General features: G+C 43.7%; 1 protein-coding gene across 3 annotated transcripts; it reads left to right on the top strand.

The window, feature by feature from the left end:
• Positions 1-1289: 1289 nt before the first annotated feature.
• lrrc45 (leucine rich repeat containing 45) lies at positions 1290-20194 on the top strand. Of its 3 annotated transcripts, none has more exons than XM_055890181.1 (18): positions 1290-1392; positions 2335-2799; positions 3066-3127; positions 3243-3313; positions 3702-3880; positions 5614-5742; positions 5891-6003; positions 6196-6254; positions 9025-9102; positions 14002-14137; positions 14256-14333; positions 14447-14558; positions 14667-14737; positions 14843-14935; positions 15595-15687; positions 15849-16022; positions 16314-16461; positions 16674-20194. In XM_055890181.1, exons 2-18 carry the CDS (start codon positions 2568-2570, stop codon positions 16865-16867), a joined length of 2022 nt encoding a protein of 673 aa, XP_055746156.1. In that variant the 5' UTR covers positions 1290-1392; positions 2335-2567; the 3' UTR covers positions 16868-20194. The 3 variants fall into 3 exon arrangements, with proteins under 3 accessions (XP_055746156.1, XP_055746154.1, XP_055746155.1); XM_055890179.1 differs by having other exon boundaries at positions 6196-6260; XM_055890180.1 differs by lacking the exon at positions 1290-1392 and adding an exon at positions 1399-1719 and having other exon boundaries at positions 6196-6260.
• Positions 20195-21292: the final 1098 nt, after the last annotated feature.

Genomic DNA, 21292 nt, shown 5'->3' with positions numbered 1-21292 from the left:
TTCCATGTTGTTATATTTCTGTGTTTGGCCTGGTATGGTTCTCAATCAGAGGCAGCTGTCGATCGTTGTCTCTGGTTGAGAATCATACTTAGGTAGCCTGTTTTCCCCATTTTGGTTGTGGGTGTTTATTTTCTGTGTAGTGTCTGTTCACCTTGCAGAACTGTTTCGTTTTCTCCTCGTTGTTATTTTGTGTAGTGCTCTGTTTTTCAATTAAATTATGACGAACACTTACCACGCTGCATTTTGCTCCTCTTCTCCTTCACCAGACGAGAATCGTTACAGTGAGCTTGTGGCCCAAGTTCCTCTGTTTGTGTGTCCGAGTGAAGGATGCTGAAACACAAACTGAACTCAGTTCCTCACAACAGCCTAAACCCCATCTGAGAACTCTTTCTTTCCTCCTCTGGGTTTAAATAAGAGTTTTTGTCTCTCTCTCTCCCTCTGTCTTTTAGGACAAACCCAATTTCAGGTCATTCAAAACTGCTTATTCTCAGACAGGTGTGGAATACTCAGATCCACAGATCAATATGTCATCTGTGACACAGAACTTCCACCAACATGCTGCCGCATTTGTTTACAAGGTTGTAAAGTTACTTCGGTTTTCAAAGGTTAAATTAATTTCAAAGAACAGGCCACTAAGTGTTATTATTTTCAGGATTTGATTGACTGAAGAACAACTGAAGCACTTAATCAGAAGAGATGACGAAAGTCGGATCTTTTAAGATGTTTCTGATTCAAGCAGACACAGCGAGCTATATAGCTAGCTTTTGCCCAACAGTCTGTGGCTGGCTGATACTGTAGCTTGCTAGTTTTAAGATTAAGAGATATGAGATCACTTTATTGGTCGATTGCACACAAGGTCCAAACAAATGTTGACTTCCGCTACAGCGACCAGTGCGGGGGCTGCCACACTGGTCGCTGTAGTTGTGGGGAGTTATGTGCCTTGCTCAAGGGGCACAACAGCAGGCAACATCATTTAGGATTTTGATACCAGCAACTCTCCGGTTGCCAGCTCACTTCCTGACAGATTTTTCCTGTCAGGCCAGGGATTCGAACTGGCAACCCTCCTGTTGCTGTCTCTCTGCACTAACTGCTAGGCTACCTGCCCCTATTAACATTACTTTCAGTTTACAGATGTTGAACAAAACGAGCGACTAAGCAACAACTGAGTCATTTCTTTAGAAAACATGATGAAAGGCAAGCACAGACAGGGTCTATAATGTTCCAAATAGAGCGCCAAGACTCCTCCATCGCGCACGGGCCTCACAACTACACTTAACAACATGCACTGCGCTTACGTACATATCAATCCGACGTGAATCCCACTTCCTGGTTACCTTCGCGCTAACTCAACTGTCATTTGAAAACTTGTACTAGTCAACAACAACTAACAAGGTTTGATCTTTGCAAAAACCTTATAGCGATGTGATCTACAGTGTAAATTCCTCTCGTTTCTTCTCTTGACTTTAGATTTTTTTAAAGCTAGGAAGCAAGATATTGCAGGAAGGTGAACAGGTAACGTTAGCTAGTTAGCTAAACAAGCTGCCAGTAACTACAGTACTGTAGCTAGCTAGTTAACGTTCATCTCATTGTTTACTAATAGAAACAGTGTCAGTTAGTCTATTAGCCATTACTCATGTTAACAGATTAGCTAACGTTACTGTACTACTGTAACAGCTAGCCCGTCAGCCATGGATAAGCTCATTTGTCAACAACAATAAGGTGGGTTACTACTCATCCAACAATTTTCATCAATGGTTTGGTTAACCAGATAGACAGTGAACCACTGTGTGCTGCAACCTTAGTCTTACTATTTAAATAGCTAGCTAGTTAGGGAAATGGCTAGGTAACGTTAACTAGATAAATCAGAAATGGTGGCAGTTGCTGAAGGGCCATCATCACTAATTGGGAAGTGGACTGGCTTGCTTCATCTTCTTCAGTCGTGCATTGTCTGCCAAAATCACTGAAAGAGATGATTGCTGCCTGCCTGATGTCACTTTTAGCTCTGAATGCATCCTAATTGATGTAGTGGTCAAAAGTAGGCTTTGACAATTCTGCACCAGCTGCTAGCTTGTTAATCATAGTTCTTGCTGTAATTTATGCAATGTTGATTATTGTAACCAGTTCCGGTTACTCAATGATGTAAATGGCCATCTTACAAAACTCTTGAGCTGATTTTTTTTTTTAAGACATCCAAACCCCAGAGAGAGAGAGAGAGAGAGAGAGAGAGAGAGAAAGAAAGTAAAGAGCCTAGGAATTATGTGTAATTTATTTTGTATGTCAGACAGACACAGTCTAAGCTGGATTTCCTCACTTGTCTCCCAATTCACCCCACAGCTCCATCAGGCCAGGGCGACAGCACAGCGCTGGGCAGGATTGGAGGGTCCGGGAAGGAACAAAGAAAAACTGAAGAGGAAAAGAAGGGGTGAGTGGGCGGATGAGGGATTGAAGCAGCACAGAGAACCCGGAGAGGAACAGAGGGACTTAAAGAGAGGAGGAGAATACTAGTAACAAACGACAGAGGAGCTCAAAAGGAATCCAAACAGCTCTGAGACAGTGTACGGCCCAGTATGGAGGATTTCAGACGGACCTACCTGCGTCTGTGTAAGGAGGGGGGCGTGGAGCCCCAGGAGTCAGTGCTAGCTCAGCTCCAGGAGACCAGGGGAGCCGCAGCAGGATCCAGGCTGGACCTGAGGGGACACAGCCTGTCTGTAGACACCTGTGCCGTGCTGGGGAGGGTCCTCCACAAAGACACACTCTTTACCGAGCTGGCCCTCAGTGACTGCATGCTCACTGAGGAAGGTATGTGTTTGTTGGGTGGTAGTCGTGTGGGGATCTTTCTGTCTTTTTGTTAATGTGCTGACTGTGTGATACTGTATATATTTGAGCCATGAATGTACTATGAATCCTGTAGGGCTTTTGCTACTGCTGCACAGAGATTATATAGCTAGAACTGTCTGCTTTGTTGCTGCTGTTTAGTTACATTGTTATAATGCTTAGATAACACTTTTATAGCAACGCTTTGATAACACTTGCTCCTGACTGCCACTTGTCTTTGTCATGTCCAGGTGCCAAGCTGCTCCTGAATGGGTTGTGTGCCAACACTACTGTTAAAGTTCTGGATCTGAAGGTAAGGACTATCAGAGGCCTCTACACACTGCAGACCACTTGACCAGTCTGAGTTGGGGTGGCCAGTCTGACTTGACAAATTTCAATTTGATCATATATTTTCTATTTGTTGTCAGGGAAATAACTTGAGATCAACAGGAGCTGAGGCTTTAGGGAAGCTGTTGGTGAGAAACAAGACACTGTGCAGGTGAGTTGGTTAGTGAGCTAATAGCAAGCTAGATCATTCAATGAAAACTTTTTGGTTGAAATTTCTATTGAAATGTGGCTAAGCGTTCAGGTATGTTAAGATTATTTCAGTTATAATCCCTCTATTTTCTTCAGGGAGCATTAGGCGGCACTCAAATTGGCCCAGAGTCGTCCAGGTTTGGCCGGGGTAGGCCGTCATTGTAAATAAGAATTTGTTCTTAACTGACTTGCCTAGTTAAATAAAGGCTACGTTTAAAAATATATATTTTGAAATAAATTAAAAGAATCCCTCTATTTTCTTCTGGGACCAGCATGAGTTGTGCATACACAACGATACTGCATTGCTAAGGGAACCATAACTCAAGCTAAGGTTGTTGTGTTGGACACAGGCTGGTGTTGGAGTGGAATGCGTTGGGGATGTGGGAGGAGGCGTTCTCAGTGTTCTGTGAGGGTTTGGCCACCAATGCCTGTCTAACCCAGCTGGACCTGCGCAACAACCAGATCAACCACCAGGGGGCCTCAGAGCTCTGCCTGGCCCTCAAGCGGAACAGCACCCTGCAGGAACTGGGTCAGTGGGTTTGCAGGTGTAGGGTGAAGTTACTTTTTAGATGCTGATTTTGGGTCAGTTTTGCATTTCCCCCACAAATGGTTAAGTTTAGGATGGGGGTAGAGGAAGCTGATCCTAGATCTGTACGTAGGGAAAACTTCACAAAGGAGCACCACACATTGGGAAATTACTCAATACAGCCAAGATCACTAGAGTCAAGATTCAACTAGAGTAGTCGAGGTGTGCATCGTTCCCTTTCAGGACGATTCAATATATATCTAGATGCATGGGCACCGATACAGGAACAATACGTTTTAGTTTGAAGCGATTCAATGCGATTTGATTAGAGGAAAGAATCGATTTGGTTCGATGCGATACGATGTACTAATATTTGTTGCATAAACACATTCATTTTTCATTCTATATTCAAATCAGCTGCTGATGGAGCTCATAGGCTGAGCCTCTGAGCTGTATCTGTCTGATCTGACTTCTGTGTGTGTGTAAATTATGTACTGTATATGTCTATGGATGTCCTTTGGGTGGTGGACCATTCTTGATACACACTGGAAACTGTTGAGCGTGAAAAACCCAGCAGCGTTGCAGTTCTTGACACAAACCAGTGCGCCTGGAATCTACTACCATACCCCATTCAAAGACACTTAAATATTTTGTCTTGCCCATTCACCCTCTGACACGCATACACAATCCATATCTCAATTGTCTCAAGGCTAAAAAAATCCTTTTTAAACCTGTCACCTCCCCTTCATCTACACTGATTGAAGTGGATTTAACACGTGACATCAATAAGGGATCATGGCTTTCACCTGGTCAGTCTATGTCATGGAAAAAGCAGGTGTTCTTAATGTGTAGATCTGTCATTCTCATTGAAAGCAAGTCTGAGAAGCGGTAGATTGGTTGTATGTGCACTATTTCTATGCTTCCCGTCCTTTAGTTTCATTTTTGAGTCTTTTACTTTCGGTTTTGTACACCAGCTGAAAATACAATATTTTTGGTTATGGAAACGCAGCCGTTTAGATGGTACAATGATTCTCTACACAATGACTGCTTGTTTTGTCACATAAACTGCAATTAGCGCGTAGTTTGACTAGGCTACTGATATAGCCTGGGGGTGTTCAGCATGCAAAATGACTTGTAGATCAATGACTGTTAACTCAATGACATGCTTAGTTCCGCACTGAAGAAGAGGATGCAGTTGTCACAAAAGATGAGCAGTATTTCAGAAGGTAGAAAGAAAGTCATTTGTCCAAAACATTTTAGTGAACCGGCGATTTGTAATGTTTGAATCGATTTCCTGACTGATGCATGCTACATTTCAATCGGTTTGGGGTCCGGACCGATGCACTCATGTCTTAAACATTTGAACCAGGACCTATGGGTATTGTGAATCATTACATCCCTGTAGAGTAGACCAAAGCCTTGTCTGAAAACAACCCAAAAGCTATTCTCCTAGCCCCTACACCTTCGGTGTCACTGTCTTCACAACTGAAAGAACCAGATAGGTGTAAGCAATATGGTCCCGAGAGCCCATGAGAAAGCAAGGTCATCACCATATTGCTTACACCGATTCAATACCTTCAGAACTGAAGATATCACATTTTGGGTGCTAGGATACAGGCTGGAACTAGATTTTTTTCTGGGAGACTGGGTCCATGAACAATGTACCATTTGATGCCTAGACAGCAACGGTGTCATGGTTCTCTCTCTGGTCTGGTTCCTGTGTTGTGGTTGTATAGATGTGAGGTGGAACAACATTGGTCTGCTGGGTGGCCGGTCCTTCCTGGAGGCTCTACAGCAGAACAGGACCCTGACACACCTGGAGATGGCTGGAAACAACATCCCCAGCGACACACTCAAAGCCCTCGGTAAGCTGTTTGTGTGTGTGTGTGTGTGTCTGTCTGTCTGTCTCAGTGTCAGTCAGTCTGTCTAAGCTTGTGTGTTGCTGAACATCTGTTATTGTAATGTTTTTGATTGAAGTAACCACCCCCCACCTATGGTCTCCCCCCTCCATAGAGCAGGCGATGGATCATAACTCGGACAGGCAGTCCGCTGTGAGAGAGAGCCGCAGCAGAACCCAAGTCCTCAGCAAGGAGATCCAGATCCTCAAGGAAGAGAAGGGACGCCAGGTATGGAGCTGCTGGGAAATAGACTTCTCCTCCATGTAGAACAAGAAGGGGAGGGACAAGGGAATAGCACTGCACATAATATACTGTATCTTGGTTTATTATTTACCATTTTATGTTTAGAAATGTGTGTGCAGATGAACAAGAAGCCCTGTATGTAAGATATTTATGTTGCCTTTCCCTCTCTCCCTTTAGTTCCTGAGTCTGATGGAGACCATAGACAAACAGAGAGACGAGATGGGCCGAAGCACCAGGTCAGCGTGAGTGGTACAAAAAGACTAGCCTTGACTGTTTCTGCATCAACAATAATAAAAAAAATAATAACAACAATAGCAACGTTATTGTGTTGCCAACAGGACTTGTCTGGCTAGACAATGACAACTTGGCTTAAAAGCAGAAACAGACTGGCACCCAGGCTAACATAAGTCATGTAGCTACAGTGCATTCGGAAAGTATTCAGACCCCTTGACTTTTTCCACATTTTGTTGTGTTACAGCCTTATTCTAAAATTGATGAAATTATTTATTTTTCTCATCAATCTACACACAATGCCCCATAATGACAAAGCAAAAACAGGTTTTTAGACATTTAAAAAATGTATAAAAAACTAAAACGTTAATATTACATTTACATAAGTATTCAGACCCTTTTACTCAGATGAAGCACCTTTGGCAGAGATTAGGGCCTCGAGTCTTCTTGGTATGACACTACAAGCTTGGCACACCTGTGTTTGGAGTTTCTCCCATTCTTCTCTGCAGATTCTCAAGCTCTGTCAGGTTGGATGGGTATCATCACTGCACAGCTATTTTCAGGTCTCTCTAGAGATGTTCGATTAGAGAAGTCCGGGCTCTGGCCGGGCCACTTAATGACATTCAGAGACTTGTCCTGAAGTCACTCCTGTGATGTCTTGCTGTGTACTTAGGGTCGTTGTCCTGTTGGAAGGTGAACCTTCGCCTCAGTCTGAGGTCCTGAGCGCTCTGGAGCAGGTTTTCATCAAGGATCTCTCTGTACTTTGCTCCGTTCATCTTTCCCTCGATCCTGGCTAGTCTGCGAGTCCCTGCAGCTGAAAAACATCCTCACTGCATGATGCTGCCACCACCATGCTTCACTGTAGGGATGGTGCCAGGTTTCCTCCAGACGTGACGCTTGGCATTCATGCCAAGGAGTTCAATCTTGGTTTCATCAGACCAGAGAAGCTTCTTTCTCATAGTCAGAGAGTCTTTAGGTGCCTTTTGGAAAACTCCAAGCGGGCTGTCATGTGTCTTTTACTGAGGAGACTGTCATGTGCCTTTTACTGAGGGGCGTCCGTCCACTACCATAAAGGCCTGATTGGTGGAGTGCTGCAGAGATGGTTGTCCTTCTAAAAGGTCCTCCCATCTCCACAGAGGAAATCTGAAGCTCTGTCAGAGTGACCATCGGGTTCTTGGTGACCTCACTGACCAAGGCCCTTCTCCCCCGATTGCTCAATTTGGCCGGGCGGCCAGCTCTAGGAAGAGTCTTGGTAGTTCCAAACGTCTTCCATTTAAGAATGGTGGAGGCCACTGTTTTCCTGGGAACTTTCAATGCTGCAGAAATTTGTTGGTACCCTTTCCCAGATCTGTGCCTCGACACAATTCTGTCTCGGAGCTCTACGGACAATTCCTTCAACCTCATGGCTTGGTTTTTGCTTTGAAATGCGCTGTCAACTGTGACCTTTATATAGACAGGTGTGTGCCTTTCCAAATCATGTCCAATCGATCGGAGTCCACCTCTGGTAAATTCAATAAAGTTGTAGAAACATCTCAAGGATAATCAATGGAAACAGGATACATCTGATATATATATATATATATATATATATATATATATATATATATATATATATATATATATATATATATATATATATATATATATATATATATATATTATTTTTTTAAGCATACATTGAAAATCCCTTTGAGCATGGTGAAGTTATTAAGAGCATGGTGAAGTTATTAATTACACTTTGGATAGTGTATCATTAAACCCAGTCACTACAAAGATACAGGCGTCCTTCCTAACTCAGTTGCTGGAGAGGAAGGAAACCACTCACGGGTTTCACCATGAGGCCAATGGGGACTTTAAAACCGTTATAGAGTTTAATGGCTGTGATAGGAGAAAACTGAGGATGGATCAACAACATTGTAGTTACTCCACAATACTAATCTAAATGACAGAGTGAAAAGGAAGAAGCCTGTACAGAATACAAATATTTCAAAACATGCATCATGTTTGCAATAAGGCACTAAAGTAAAACTGCCCAAAAAGAAATTAACTTTTTATCCTAAAAACTCCCTAGTCCTTGCCGATGACAAGCATACCCATAACATGATGCAGCCACCACCATGCTTGAAAATATGAGTGGTGTGTTTACCCCAAACATAACTCTTTGTGTTCAGGATATAAATAAATGGAATAGAGCTAAGCACAGGTAAAATCCTAGAGGAAAACTTGGTTCAGTTTGCTTGCCAAGAGACACTGGGAGACATTCACTTTTCAGCAGGACAATAACCTAAAAAACGAGGCCAAATATACACAGGACATTAAATTTTCCTAAATGGCCTAGTTACAGTTTTGACTTAAATCGGCTTGAAAATCAATTGCAAGACTTGAAAATGTCTGTCTAGCAATCATCAACATCCAACTTGACAGAGCTTGAAGAATAAAAATATAATAATGTGAAAATATTGTACAATCCAGGTGTGCAAAGCTCTTAGAGACTTATCCAAAAAGACTCAACTCTAATCACTGCCAAAGGTGATTCTGACATGTATTGGCTCAGAGGTTGAATACTTATGTAAATGAGTGTTCTATATTTTCAATACATTTGCAAACATTTCTAAAAACATGTTTTTACGTTGTCATTATGGGCTATTGTGTGAAGATCTATTTAATACACTTTGAATTCAGGCTGTAACACAAAATGTGGAATAAGTCAAGAGGTATGAATACTTTCTGAAGGCACGGTACATATTAATGACCCTGTGTTTCCCTCTCCTCCAGGACCACATCTATCCATGTGGGTCAGCTACAGGAGGCCCTGAACGAGAGGAAGTCTGTTGTCAACTCTCTCACAGCCAAGTAAGCAGGCCTCATCAGTCCATGTTTAAACCCCACATTCATCCTCAAGTCACATCAACAGGTGTAGACTTTACTGTGAAATGCTTACTTACGAGCCCTTTCTCAACAATGCACCGTTAAAAAGTAAGATTTTTTTTAAAGAAAGAAAGAAATAGTAACACAACAATAACGAGACTATATACAAGGAGAACCGATACCAAGTCAATGTGCAGGGGTACGAGGTAGTGACTAGGCAATCATGATAGATAATAAACAGAGTAGCAGCAGCGTGTGTGAAAGTGTCTGTCTGTGTGGCGTCAATATGCGTGCGTGTGTGTGAGCGTATGTGTGAGTTGGAGTGTCAGTGTAGTATGTGTGAGTGTGTGGGTAGAGTCCAGTGAGGGCATAGAGCCATTGCAAGAGAGTTAGTGCAAAAAAACGTGGTTCGATGCAAATAGTACGGGTAGCCATTTGATTAACTGTTTAGCAGTCTTATGGCTTGGGGGCAGAAGCTGTCCAGGAGACTGTTGGTCCCAGACTTGGATCTCCGGTACCACTTGCCTTGTGGTAGCAGAGAGAACAGTCTATGACTTGGGTGACTGGAGTTTTGACAGTTTTTAGGGCCTTCCTCTGACACCACCTGGTATAGAGGTCCTGGATGGCAGGGAGCTCAGTCCCAGTGATGTACAGGGCTGTACACCCTACCCTCTGTAGCGCCGTACATGCTGACCACACCGCTTGTGTTACGTGCGTGAGTGTTGCAAAATACATTTCCACATGCATGTTATTCAATCATTGCATCCACACTGCTCGCACTCGTCAACAAGTGTCAATATAGCCAGGTGCTAAAATGCAACTTGGTTCTATTTGTGACACTTGACGTGCTGCAAGTCCCGCCTCTACCATCTCCTCCAACTTTAAGGGTAATGCCCCTTAAAGTTGGTTGCCAACCACCATATCAAGTCCAAAGAAGAAGAAGAAGCCTGAAGGAGGAGAGATTACTAGAAACAAACTTGGTTTACCCTTTTATCTGTGGATTAATTGCCGGAGTAGAGGACCTTGTGCATTTCAGGTAAAATAACAATGTTCATATCCCAGGACAAATTAACAGCAAGCTAGCTAGCTAAATTGACATAAATGTTTAATGCTTTTCGACCTGTCCCAAATTAATTTAGTTGGTTCAGAGTTTGTTTTGATATATCAACCTGCGTGTCCTAGTCGCGTCTGGTGTGTGTGGACAAAATCATAGTAGTATCATGTTGTCAATCATAGTAGTATCATATCATGTAGTCAGCATGTTACGGTCGGATGCCAAGCAGTTGCCATACCAAGCGGTGATGCAGCCAAGATGCTGTCAGTGGTGCAGCTGTAGAACTTTGAGGATCTGAGGGCCCATGTCAAATCTTTTCAGACTCCAGAGGGAGCAGAGGCATTGTCGTGCCTTCTTCATGACTGTGTTGGTGTGTTTGGACCATGATAGTTCCTTAGTGATGTGGACACAGAGAAACTTGAAGCTCTTGACCCGCTCCACTACAGCGCTCGGTCCTCCGTTTCCTGTGGTCCACGATCAGCTCCTTTGTCTTGCTGACGTTGAGGGAGAGGTTGTTGTCTCTAACCTCCTCCCTATAAGCTGTTTCATCGTCGTCGTGATTTGGCCTACTACCGTTGTGTCGTCTGAAAACTTAATGATGGTGTTGCAGTCGTGCGTGGTCACGCAGTCATGGATGAACAGGGAGTACAGGAGGAGACTAAGCACGCACCCCTGAGGTGCCCTCGTGTTGAGGGTCTGCGTGGTGGATGTGTTGTTGCCTACCCTCACCACCTGGAGGTGGCCCGTCAGGAAGTCCAGGATTCAGTTGCAGAGGGAGGTGTTCAATTGCAGGATCCTTAGCTTAGTGATGAGCTTGGATGGCACTATGGTGTTGAACACTGAACTGTAGTTATTGAATAGTATTCTCTCACAGGTTTTCTTTTTGTCCAGATTGGAAAGGGCAGTGTGGAGTGCAATAGAGATTGCGTCACATGTGGATCTGTTGGGGCGGTATGCGAATTGGAGTGGCTCCAGGGTGTTTAGGATTATGGTGTTGATGTGAGCCATGACCAGCCTTTCAAAGCATTTCATGGCTACAGATGTAAGTGCTACGGTGCGATAGTCATTTAGACAGATTACCTTGGCGTTCTTGGGCACAGGGACTATGGTGGTCTGTTTGAAACATGTAGGTATTACAGACTGGGTCAGGGAGAGTTTGAAAATGTCAGTGAAGAGACTTGCCATCTGGTCAGCGCATGCTCTGAGTACATGTCCTGGTAATCCGTCTGGCCCTGTGGCTCTGTGAATGTTTACCTGTTTAAAGGTCTTACTCACACAGTCGTCCGGAACAGCTGGTGCTCTCATGCATGGTTCAGTGTTGCGTGCCTCAAAGTGAGCATAGAAGGTATTTAGCTTGTCTGGTAGGCTTGCATCACTGGGCAGCTCGCGGCTGGGCTTCCCTTTGTAAACCGTGATGGTTTGCAAGACCTGCCACATCCAACCAGCGTTGGAGCCGGTGTAGCAAGACACTTTGCGTTATTTGTTTGATGGTTCGTTGGGGGGCGTAGCGGAATTTCTTATAAGCGTCCAGATTAGTGTCCCGCTCCTTCAAAGAAGCAGCTTTAGCCAGTAGCTCAGTGCGGATGTTGCCTGGCTTCTAGTTGAGGTATGTACGTGCTCGTCACTGTGGGGACGACATCATCGATGCACTTATTAATGAAGCTGTTGACTGATGTGGTAAACTCCTCAATGCCATCGGATGAATCCTGGACCATATTCTAGTCTGTGCTAGCAAAACAGTCCTGTAGTTTAGCATCCGCTTCATCGGATCACTTCCGTACTGAGTGCGTTACTGGTACTTCCTACTGTCTATGTTCAGATCTACAATGATTAGAAGACGTTTGAGCCACATGTAAATATATGAGAATTTGACTAATATGAGTCTCAGGTGGATGTTCCTCACCTTCCATATCTTGTTTTAAATCTCATCACCACATCTACTTTATCTTAATGAGATACTGATGTTGTGACTAGAAGAAACCCATGTTGAATCTTTAATCAGGCACTTACAAAGACAGCTATTCTTGGTTCTCAGGTAGAGGACCCAGGCAGGGGGCTATATATATACACGGTGACCCACTTCAGTCCCCTCTCCCTCAGGGCTCATTCATACAGGACACAGGTACTACTGTACCTCTGGATAAACCCTATGGAGGGTGGCTTCCACTCTTTCGTAGATATACACTACTGTTTAAAAGTTTGGGGTCACTTAGAAATGTCCTTGTTTTGAAAGAAAAGCACATTTTTTTTGTCCATTTAATATAAAAATAACATTTATCAGAAATACAGTGTAGACATTGTTAATGTTGTAAATGACTATTGTAGCTGGAAACAGCTGATTTTTAGTTTAAAATCTACATAGGCGTCCAGAGGCTCATTATCAGCAACCATCACTCCTGTGTTCCAATAGCACGTTGTGTTAGCTAATACAAGTTTATCATTTTCAAAAGCTAATTGATCATTAGAAACCCTTTTGCAATTATGTTATCAAAGCTGAAAACTGTTGTTCTGATTAAAGAAGCAATAAAACTGGCCTTCTTTAGACTAGTTGAGTATCTGGAGCATTAGCATTTGTGGGTTCGATTACAGGCTCAAAATGGCCAGAAACAAAGGACTTTCTTCTGAAACTCGTCAGTCTATTCTTGTTCTGAGAAATGTAGGCTATTCCATGCGAGGAATTGCCAAGAAACTGAAGATCTCGTACAACGCTGTGTACCACTCCGTTCATAGAACAGCGCAAACTGTCTCTAACCAGAATAGAAAGAGGAATGGGAGGCCCCGGTGCACAACTGAGCAAGTTGAGGACTTGTGAGGCGTCTGTTTCTCAAACTAGACACTAATGTACTTGTCCTCTTGCTCAGTTATGCACCGGGGCCTCCCACTCCTCTTTCTATTCTGGTTAGAGACAGTTTGCGCTGTTCTGTGAAGGGAGTAGTACACAGCATTGTACGAGATCTTCAGTTTCTTGGCAGTTTTTCGTTCGGAATAAGTAGCCTTCATTTCTCAGAACAAGAATAGACTGATGAGTTTAGAAGAATCGTCTTTGTTTCTGGCGTTTTGAGCCTGTAATCATACCCACAAATGCTGATGCTCCAGATGGGGCGGCAGGTAGCCTAGTGGTTAGATCGTTGGACTAGTAACCGAAAGGTTGCAAGATCGAATCCCCGAGCTGACGAGGTAAAAATCTGTCATTCTGCCCCTGAACAAGGCAGTTGTTCAACATTGTTCCTAGGCCGCTATTGAAAATATGAATTTGTTTTTAACTGACTTGCCTAGTTAAATAAAGGTAAAAATGTAATAAAAATACCCGACTAGTCTAAAGAAGGCCAGTTTTATTGCTTCTTTAATCGGAACAACAGTTTTCAGCTGTGCTAACATAATTGCAAAAAGATTTTCTAATGATCAGTTAGCCTTTTTAAAATGATAAACTTGGATCAGCTAACACAACGTGCCATTGGAACACAGGAGTGATGGTTGATGATAATGAGCCTCTGTACGCCTACGTAGATATTCCATTAAAAAATCTGCCGTTTCCAGCTACAATAGTCATTTACAACATTAACAATGGCTACACTGTATTTCTGATCAATTAGATGTTATTTTAATTTACAAAATATTTGCTTTTCTTTCAAATACAAGGACATTTCTAAGTGACCCCGAACTTTTGAATGGTATTGTAGATATTGTATAAATGGAACGGAAGGTAACAGTTCACTTGAGCTGTCTGTAATAAGGCCTACATAACACTGTCATAACAGATGTTTCAGCCACATAGACACACGCACACACACACTCTCACAGACACACACCTGACCGTTCTGTGTGTCTAGATTCCAGATGACGGAGGCAGCACTGGCCATGTCGGAACAGAAGAACCACAACCTGGGAGAGCTGCTGACCAGGGTGAAGACTGAGAAAGAGGAGCAGAGAGAACGACAGAGCAGGGAGAGGAAGAAAGAACAAGAGGTATGAATGAAGGGGAGGTACTAGGGAGGGGGGAGGGGGACGGCGAGACTGATGTACAGATGTTCTTGTTAAGATGTATGTGAGCTTAACATTGTGGTGTGTGTGTTTGGTTCTGCAGGACAGTGCTCTGAGGGAGGGGAAGCTCCTCAGAGAGATGAACAGTATGTCGGAGACAAACGTACAGCTCAAGAATAAGGTATAACTTGTGTGTGTGTGCGCTCGTGTGTATGAATATAATGTTTGTGCTTTTGATGCAGTACCTAAGCTGTTTACGGAGTCAGTCTCTCGTTATCTGTGTGTGTGTGTTAGTTGGAGAAGATGGAGAGCAGGTGTAAGTCTCAGCAGGACCAGATTTTTGAGCTGAAGCAGGAGCTCACCAACAGCACAGCAGAGCTAAAGCTACGGCTAGCACAGGCAGAAGGTACACACACACACACACACACACACACACACACACACACACACACACACACACACACACACACACACACACACACAGAGTATACTCAATCTCTTCTCTCCCCCTCAGAGCGTTTGGAGATGGAGAAGAAGAGATCTAAACAGTCTCTGGAGGACATGAATAACCTTCGACAGAAAGAGGTAGAGAAGACAACCTGCTGTCTGACCATGTCTCTCACTAAATATACAACAGACTCTGTCTTTTTCCCTCCATTGAGTGTACATTGTGGGTTTGTGTGCGTGTAGGTGGACCATGTGAATCGTCACCTTGAGGAGAGTGAGAGGGCTCTACAGGACCGGATCCTCAAACTGGAGGGACAGCGGATACAGCTGGAGGAGGTTAGCTCTTTATATTGGATAATTTTGATAATGTATTGCCTTCAGTAAATCACAATTAAATTCCAATGATCATTATGTGGCACAAGATCCCTATAGATGACAATACAGAGGTGTAACTGTGTCTCTCTGTCCTGAACTGTTTTGTAGGAGTTGATCAGGGCCAAGGCAGCCTGTATATCTGTGGTTTTCATTTTGTTGGAGTTGATCAGGGCCAAGGCAGTCTGTGTTAATGTATGCTTCTGCTCTGTAGGAGTTGAGCAGGGCCAAGTCAGCCTGTGTAACTATGTTTTTCGTCTTTGTGGGAGTTGAGCAGGGCCAAGGCAGCCTGTATAACTGTGTTTTTCGTCTTGTAGGAGTTGAGCAGGGCCAAGTCAGCCTGTGTAACTATGTTTTTCGTCTTGTAGGAGTTGAGCAGGGCCAAGGCAGCCTGTATAACTGTGTTTTTTGTCTTGTAGGAGTTGAGCAGGGCCAAGGCAGCCTGTATAACTGTGTTTTTCGTCTTGTAGGAGTTGAGCAGTGCCAAGGCAGCCTGTATAACTGTGTTTTTCATCTTGTAGGAGTTGAGCAGTGCCAAGGCAGCCTGTATAACTGTGTTTTTCATCTTGTAGGAGTTGAGCAGGGCCAAGGCAGCCTGTATAACTGTGTTTTTCGTCTTGTAGGAGTTGAGCAGGGCCAAGGCAGCCTGTGTTACAGAGAGAGCCCAGGCAGAGGAGGAACTGGGGAAGGTGCGGCTACAGGTTCGCCTGGAGGAGGTACTTTATACACCTGTTGTAGAACAACTCAATGTAATAGGTTAGAAACTGTGTTTGTTTGTCCGGGTCTCTGTATCAGTGTGTGTGCCTGAAATTTGGAAAAGCAGTAACAATGTGAGGATTCAACTCGTTCTTCTCTCTCCCCTCCTCTGTCTGAGCAGCAGCAGCGTGTGAGTGGGTTAGAGGAGAAGCTGCGTGGGTTGCGTCAGTCCCGTGATGAGTCCCAGAGCCACTGTTCCCAGCAGAAACAGACCATAGCTGAGCTGCAGGCTCGTAGCGGACAGCAGAGCATCGAGACAGACGGACTACGACGCAGGATAGAGGAGCTGCAGCAGGTCAGATTGGGAATGTGTCAGAGAGACCACTGGCACAAAACAACCAACTATACACACTGAAACAATACCTAGATCAAGTACAGTGTAGTTGTCTTACATTTGTCTGGGACAATTTGATGCTAATAAGTGATTATTACTGATTTGACATAATCAGGTTGGTGAATTCTCAGCACTGAATGATGTTCATATGTGTAGGGTCAGAGACAACGTTGTGTGGGGGTTGTATGTTTACTAGGATGGTAATATTTGCGCTTTGGTGTAATTAAATGTAGAGAATTTGTCCCCCTCCAGGAGTTGTCTGGTAAGGACCAGGAGAAGGTTGCAGAGGTGAGTCGGGTCAGAGTGGAGCTACAGGAGCAGATGGGACACCTGCAGGCTGAGAGGACTGCACAGGGAGGACTGAAGGAGAAGATAGCTGCTCTGGAGAGAGAGATGAAAGGTATGCACACTCTCCTCCTCTCCCTGTCAGACACTCTCCCTCCCATCTCCTCTCTTCATCCTACCTCTGTCCTCTTCTCTACATAAGGCCCATCTCACCCTTTCTCCTTTGCCTCTCACCTGTCCTCCCACTTTGTTTTACAGTTGACATAATTTGTTGACACACTTGAAACAACCAGTATTTGTTCTGTGTATGTGTCTTGTCTACCACAGTGCTGGCCAGTAACCACAGAGAGGCCATCCTGGACAAGGAGAGTGAGATATCATCTCTGTTTGAGAAGCTGAGACTGAGAGAGGCAGAGATCCAGAGGATGAGAGAGGACGAGGCCCAGAGAGCTAGCTTCCTCCAGAACGCTATACTCACATACGTACAGGGGTCACCGCTGCACTACAGTCCTAAGAAATGACCTCTGACATCTAACCTTTGCCCCTTCCCATCCTTATGTAGGGAATAAGTACAGGGGTCACCACGGGTTTTGCAGTCCCAAGAAATAACTTCTGACCCCTAACCCTTGTCCTATTTACCCCTACAACCTTGTGCCCATACACCCTCACAAACGTGGGATACTAAAGTGACCCAAACCTTTCTATTACACCCATACTCCATGTGTTCCTCTCCGGCCTTTCCGCTCTCCCCTTTGGTCCCTCCAAACTACCCCAGCACAAAATATCAACAGCACAGATATTCACCTCTAGACATCCGCAACTTCGGGTGTACAGTGCATTCGTAAAGTATTCAGACCCCTTGACTTTTTCCACATTTTGTTACGTTACAGCCTATTCTAAAATTGATTGAATTGTTTTTTTTTACCCCTCATCAATCTACACACACTACCCCATAATGACAAAGCAAAAATAGGTTTTTAAAAATACAAAACTGAAATATCACATTTACGTAAGTATTCAGACCTTTTACTCAGTACTTTGTTGAAGCACCTTTGTCAGCGATTACAGCTGAGTCTTCTTGGGTATGATGCTACAAGCTTGGCACACCTGTATTTGGGGAGTTTCTCTCATTCTTCTCTGCAGATCCTCTCAAGTTCTGTCAGGTTGGATGGGGAGCGTCGCTGCACAGCTATTTTCAGGTCTCTCCAGAGATGTTCAATTGAGTTCAAGACCAGGCTCTGGCTGGGCCACTCAAGGACATTGAGAGTCTTGTCACGAAGCCACTCTTGGGTGTATGTTTAGGGTCGTTGTCCTGTTGAAAGGTGAACCTTCGCCCTAGTCTGAGGTCTCTGTACTTTGCTTCGTTCATCTTTCCCTCGATCCTGACTAGTCTCCCAGTCCTTGCAGCTGAAAACATCCCCACAGCATGATGCTGCCACCACCATGCTTCACTGTAGGGATGGTGCCAGGTTTCCTCCAGACGTGACGATTGGCATTCAGGCCAAAGAGTTGATCATGGTTTCATCAGACCAGAGAATCTTATTTCTCATGGTCTGAGTGTCCTTTAGGTGACTTTTGGAAAACTCCAAGCGGGCTGTCATGTGTCTTTTTACTGAGGAGTGGCTTCCGTCTGGCCACTCTACCATAAAGGCTTGATTGGTGGAGTGCTGCAGAGATGGTTGTCCTTCTGGAAGGTTCTCCCATCTCCACGGAGGAACTCTAGAGCTCTGTCAGATTGACCATCGGGTTCTTGGTCACCTCCCTGACCAAGGCCTTTCTTCCCCGATTGCTCAGTTTGGCCGGGCGACCAGTTATAGGAAGAGTCTTGGTGCTTCCAAACTTCTTCCATTTAAGAATGATGGAGGCCACTGTGTTCTTGGGGACCTTCAGTGCTGCAGAAAGGTGTTGGTACCCTTCCCCAGATCTGTGCCTCGACACAATCCTGTACAGACAATCCTGTACACAATCCTCTACAGACAATTCCTTTGACATCATGGCTTGGTTTTTGCTATGACATGCACTGTCAACTGTGGGACCTTATATAGACAGGTGTTTGCCTTTCCAAATCAAGTCCAATGAATTTAATTTACCACAGGTGGACTCCAATTAAGTTGTAGAAACATCAGAAGGATGATCAATGGAAACAGGATGCACCTGAGCTAAATTCCGAGTCGCATAGCAAAGGGTCTGAATACTTATGTAAATATGGTACTTCTGGTTTTTTATTCATAATACATTTGCAAAAATAATCAAAAATTAACATTTTTTTTCTTTGTCGTTATGGGGTGTTTTGTGTAGATTGATGAGGGGGGGAAACAATTTCATCCATTTTAGAATAAGGATGTGACCTAACAAAATGTTGAAAAGGTCAAAGGGTCTGAATACATTCTGAATGCACTGTAGTTTGTCTCAGACTCAGTCCCAGTCAGGGATAGTAATAAACTGTTGCGTTCACAAGCTACTTACACCAGGTTTTAACATGTGCTCATCGATATCAATGACTGACAGTTATTATATATCACAATCCTTGAAGCTTTTATGGTTGTACAAATCAGCAAATCAAGTGAAATTGAATGGTGTGTGATTAGAGCATTCTGTCAGATGGTTATTGTAATGCAAAAGACTTCCTGTCCCACTGGTAATTGATAATGAATTAACATAAACACTTTTAGCATCTCTAGGCGTGCCTTTGGAACATCAACATTTTAAAAAGTCTAAGTCAATTTACTCTACACCATCAGAATAAATCCATTTATTTATTTTAGTCAGGTCAAAAGAAAATGTATTTCAGAAGAACAAAATATGAGTTGGCCTACTGTAACGTATGTTATATTTTTCCCATTACAGAGCGACTGCGCATATGAAGTGACTATGTTGAGTGTGAAAGTGATCTTTTGAAGCAACAGGTCTTTACTATGTAAAATTACTTTTGAATTTAGAATGTCCCGTTATCAAATGAACAGAAAGAGGAGCAGGGAAAAATACATCATCTGTATGCACTGGAATAGCGAATGAAGGCCACGCGCTTTCTCGCCAGTCCGTTTTGTAATCTACTTGGGTTTTATAGCAGAGAATGTGCTTAATATTAGCAGCTGAGAAAAAAATATAACAACATTTATTTCACTCTAGTATCAACCACTGTTTGAGGAGCATGCTCTCACTGCTCTGTTAGGTGATATTCCGCCCAAACGCTTTATGCCATGGGCTCTCCAACCTTGTTCCTGCAGCTACCCAGTGCTTAATTTGGGAAACCAAGTGAAATCTGTTTGGGAACATCGATAACATGTTTTCACAACGAATCGTAATTTAATTTTTTGGGGGTTTGGGCTCATAAGCCTATGCAAATGCATAAGCTCTAAAATGTGTATGGGTGTATTAAATGAATCATCACCTTTGAAATCACTGTCCATTTCGTTGTTAGGCTTTGAAACAACATCCACAACAACCACTTACTGTTTCAACCTGCTGTTGAACATCTTTCTTCAAATTGATCATCACAGTGAGGTGAGTTTTAAAGTGCTATAGGCCTGCTGTTTTGATGTGTTTTTTGATTGCATTTGCGTTGATGTCAGAGTGGTTAGAGGAACAGTAGAGCCCTGAGTACCAGGCCATTAGTGACCTGATGGTAGTGTTATGTCCAGAGTACATGAAAGGAGATTACCATGACTCAACCTTCACATGGAATTTTACTGCTGTCTTGACTCATTAGTGCCACACCTGCAGTCATATGGTCACGACAACAGCCCTATGTGTGATGTACATTTTTCTATGTGTTTATATGGTTTTTGCACTGCAGTTTTGGGATTGGTACTGCGCTTTTTTCTCAATAAAAACTTGTTTTTTGTTAAGTTTAGGCTAAATTGTTTAGTCATAAATCAACAAGATTCCATATTTGTAATCAATGGTTGTCAAACATTGGAGAAAAGACAAACTCCTTAAAAGTACAGCTTTTGATATTGTCAGGAACAGTGGGGTTTGCCCGATAACACAAGCTGGCAATGTGTAAACACACAACAAAACAGCATGTTTCAGATGCTTTTACTTCAGCTTTTAGTGCCTCTGGCATTCTAGTCTACAAGGGTTCAGGCAAGAGGGTGGTTAAAGACGGCGGCCACCTGTAGTCTCATGCGGCGGTGTAGCCTCACTGGCAGAGGTCGTAACTCTCCTGATGGAGCGAGAAACACAGTGTAAGTGGGCGAGTAGGCACTCTGTGTCTTCCAAACTGCTCCACTTGAGTGAGGTCCAGCCTGCAGGTAGTGCAGCCTTCCACATTGCTGCAGCCAGTGCCGCTGGCCATGGTGCCGAAGTGAGCGCACCTGTCTCCTGTGCTGATGTGGGTGGCTCTGTCCATGGTGCTGCACTAGGAATCCTTCAGCCACACCTATGCCCATGCCTCTCATGGTGCCACAGATATCGTTGATCGTAACTTATTTCTGAAACATAGGTGTTGTGGATTTACATCCTCTGCCTTATCATGGAGGAGAGTTACCTATCTAATAGAACACAGAGGGTTTTCTATAATGGAAGCCTCTAATGCAAATTCGGTTGAGTGTGGTGTACTGCAAGGCAGCCGGCTTAGACCATTATTGTTTTCTGTTTTTACTGACCTTCCAATGACCTTGAATAAAGCCTGTGTGTCTATGTACGCTGACAACTTAACTGTATACACGTCAGCTACGACAGTACAAAATATAACTGGCACCCTTAACATAGAGCTCCAGTCAGTTTAAGAATACTTAACTAGCAATAGGCTGCTACTAAATATCTCAAACTTAAAGCATTGTTTTTGGGACAAATCACTCAACCCTAGATAGCAAGTTATCATGGTCAAAACATACACAGTGTACAAAACATAAGGAACACATTCCTAATATTGAATTGCACTTTTTGCCCTCAGAACACCCTCAATTCGTCAGGTCATGGACTGTACAAGGGGTTGAAAGCGA

The sequence above is a fragment of the Salvelinus fontinalis genome, chromosome 30, assembly GCF_029448725.1.
Source record: "Salvelinus fontinalis isolate EN_2023a chromosome 30, ASM2944872v1, whole genome shotgun sequence".
Taxonomy (NCBI): Eukaryota; Metazoa; Chordata; class Actinopteri; order Salmoniformes; family Salmonidae; genus Salvelinus; species Salvelinus fontinalis.
Note: the sequence above shows the minus strand (reverse complement) of the source record. Positions and strands in the feature narration are given on the sequence as shown.

Excerpts from the sequence above, each read along its gene's own strand:
- lrrc45 (XM_055890179.1), top strand. The coding sequence starts at position 2,568 with ATGGAGGATTTCAGACGGACCTACCTGCGTCTGTGTAAGGAGGGGGGC. Across the intron at positions 3,314-3,701 it reads AGAAACAAGACACTGTGCAG|GCTGGTGTTGGAGTGGAATG; the intron begins GTGAGTTGGTTA and ends TGTTGGACACAG. Across the intron at positions 9,103-14,001 it reads GTCAACTCTCTCACAGCCAA|ATTCCAGATGACGGAGGCAG; the intron begins GTAAGCAGGCCT and ends CTGTGTGTCTAG.